At 56.4% G+C, this 3,125-nt stretch overlaps 1 protein-coding gene across 1 annotated transcript in view; it reads left to right on the top strand.

The window, feature by feature from the left end:
* Nucleotides 1-3,125, top strand: part of FAM83E (family with sequence similarity 83, member E) — a 9,333-nt gene that overhangs the window by 5,847 nt on the left and 361 nt on the right. Inside the window, exon 4 of the mRNA XM_010849698.1 lies at nucleotides 1,108-1,558. Within this exon, the coding sequence (XP_010848000.1) occupies nucleotides 1,108-1,558 (451 nt within the window). The remainder of the gene's footprint in view (nucleotides 1-1,107; nucleotides 1,559-3,125) is intronic.

Raw genomic sequence — 3,125 nt, 5'->3', positions numbered from 1 at the left:
CATCCTGGCCTCAAAGTGGCCCTCTCTGCCGGGTGCTGCTACGGTACCCGCCGAGGTGCAAGATGGCGTGGGCCAGGGCAAGCCTGGTTTTGCAATGGGCAAACCGAAGCTTAGGGAGGGAATGTGACACATCCAAGTTCCCCTGTGCCAGAAGGAGAGCCCAGGTTCATTTAATTCCAAAGAGAGCATTTACTGAGCACCTGCTGTGTACCAGCAGGTGTGCTTGATTCTCTAAATCACAACCAGTGTGATCACAGGGATAGTAAGGGCACAGCTCACCATGGCTTGCAGACTTTAATTTTTTTAAACTCTTATAAAGTACTTATTTACTTATTTTAATTGAAGTATAGTTTTGGGGGATTTTTTTTTTTTTTTTTGGCCATCCCATGCAGCATGTGGGATCTAGTTCCCTGACCACTTTTTGAACCCACGTCCTGTGCATTGCAAGTACGGAGCTTCTTTTTCTTTTTAATTTCATTATTAGGCTGAGCTGGGTCTTAGTTGCATGCAGGATCTTTTAGTTATGGCATGCGGGACCTAGTTCCCCCACCAGGGATCGAACCCAGGTCCCCTGGGTTGGGAGTGCAGAGTCTTAGCCACTAGACCACTGGGGAAGTCTCGACTCCCAGCCTTTTAATGCTGAGTACCTACTGGGCAGGGGCTCGACCCATATTTTCTGACTCTAATCTTCCTGTGTTTTAGTTCCATGTGACAGATGAGCAAACAGAGGCAGGGAGCAGGCACACCCAGAGCCTGATACACAGCAAGCAGTTAATAAGTGGCAGTCATAATAGGAAGCAATTGAGTCTTCAAAGAGTCCCAGAGGGAGTCAGAATCCCATCTCCTTCCAGAGGTGGAAACTGTGGGAATGGGGCAGACCCCAGGTTTAAACTCGTCTGATTCCAGGTGATCATTTAAGTATGTTAGCTCATGCCTTCCCATCAACCCTCTAGGGTAGATACCTGGTTGCCCCCATTCTACGGAGGGGCATGTTGAGGTCACACAGCCTTTCCATGAGACTAGGTTGGGGGCGGGCGATGGGGGCCAGGCCAGACTTCTGAGGCTGCTTGGAGATCCTGATCCTCCCCTCCACCCTCTGTCCCCCAGCTTCACCTGGAGTGACTCCCGCCTGCACCGTGGCCTGGTGACCCTGCTGACTGGTGAAATCACCGATGCCTTCAGCCGAGAGTTCCGGACGCTGTATGCAGCCTCCGGGCCGCTCCCGCCTGCGCCCACCCCGGGTCCCTTTGTTAGAGCCCTGGGGGGGCTGCAGCTGGCCCACAGCCCACACCGCGTGGTCCACCGCTGCTCCGTGGCCCCCCTGTCGCCGCCACCACCGCCCGATGGCTCACTGACCCAACGCCTGGCCGCCTGCCGAGTCTTCGAGGGGGACAGGCAGGAGACCCTGGCCGCGCCAGGGCCGGCTCTGAGCGACATCCTGAGGAGCGTACAGCGTGCCCGCATCCCCAGCGGCCCCCCAACCCGGCCCAGCCGCTCCCTCTGGGACCTGAGTCGCCTGTCCCAGCTGTCGGGCTCTAGTGATGGAGACAACGATGAGGTGAGACCAGGTGGCGGGCCTGGAAGAGGATGAAGGCCTGTGAGGGCCCCTGCGAGGTGCCTGGTCCTGGGGGTGGGGGAAGCAAAACTGCTTCCCTGCATTCCCAATGGCATGGTCCACTTCCGGTATCCCTACTGTGTGCTGGGCAGGGGAGCACTGGTGACACTGGGCAGAGACCCCGAGAGCCTCCTTCTCTGACCCTCAGCATTCTCACTGGGGACATGGGCTGAGCTACTGTCCCCATCCTCAGTTTGCTTGGGAGGAGGAGTCAGTGCGGTCGAATGAAATAGATTAATCACCATGGTCACAATAAAGTCCCCAGATGGAATTTATTTTGATTTCCTGACCTCCTCCTCCCATGGCAGTGAGGCGATACTCCTGTTAATGCTCAGGTGTATGGATGGAAAAGCTGAGGGACAGAGGGGTTGAGTTTCACTTGCCCAAGGTCAAAGCAACGATCTTTTTTCGGGCACCTTGCCATGCACCAGGCCCCATGCCAAGTGCTTCCTCAGAGTTGATTAAATGTAACCTCTGCCACAAACCATCTGAATCCACCTGCAATGCAGGAGACCCAGGTTCCATCCCTGGGTTGGGAAGATACCCTGGAGAAGGACATGGCAACCCACTCCAGTATTCTTGCCTGGAGAATTCCATGGACAGAGGAGCCTGGTGGGCTACAGTCTGCGGGGTCGAAAAGAGTCAGAGACGACTGAGCAACTAACACTTTCACTTTTACCTTGAACTGCCACAACCATTGAGGTGGATGTGATTACAGCTCTCCACTCACCCATTTCACAGATGGGGAAACCAAGGCACCAGGGAGGAACTGGATCTCAGCCCTGGTTGCTTCCCAGGTGGAACATTTAAATGCTCTGCTCACTGGCTTCCTGGATTCGAGAGTGCTGCGCATGTTGGGGAGGGGGCTAGGGGAGGTCAGGGGGGTCTCCCCTCCCTTCTCCCAGCTGCTTAGACACTTGGCACAGCCTGCACCTGTTCTCTGGGGAAAGCTTGGATGGCGCCTCTGTGTCCTCAGCTGTGACGTGGGCTGCAAGCAGGAGCCATGTGGGAGAATCCGGTGGATTCTCCCTGGATGCAGGCAGACCTGGGGTCAGTTTCGCTGAGCTGTGCCCCCTCTGAGCCTCAGTTTCCCCATCTGCTAAGTGGGAGCTTGAGGCCACTCCGGAGAGAAATGAATGTCCCCAGAATCACCTCCCTCGGTCCCAATCGAGAGGAGAAGAGGGATGGGCAAGGGCAAGGTCCTCGCCTCTTCCTGGTCCTGAGCTGCCCTCACCTGGCATCACCTCCCTTGGCAAATATTTGCCGCCCCCATGCAGCTGCTTTCTGCTTCCTGTTCCTTTCCCCGCTGCAAAGCCGCACATGGGGACCCAACTCCGTACCCCCTCTGTAGGTCTGGGGGTCCCCAGCCTCCCCATTCACTTCCCTCCTGGTTCTGGAGACATGAAGGCCTTCTCACCTCCCCCCAACCCCTCCACTCTCATCTCCCTGCAGCCCACCTCCTTCTTCCTCCCCTCCCTCCTCCCTAAGCACCCTCTCCATCCTCCCCCCC

This window comes from Bison bison, unplaced genomic scaffold (genome assembly GCF_000754665.1).
Source record: "Bison bison bison isolate TAMUID 2011002044 unplaced genomic scaffold, Bison_UMD1.0 scf7180017864285, whole genome shotgun sequence".
In the NCBI taxonomy this organism is placed as follows: domain Eukaryota; kingdom Metazoa; phylum Chordata; class Mammalia; order Artiodactyla; family Bovidae; genus Bison; species Bison bison.
This window is presented reverse-complemented; position numbering and strand designations above follow the sequence as displayed.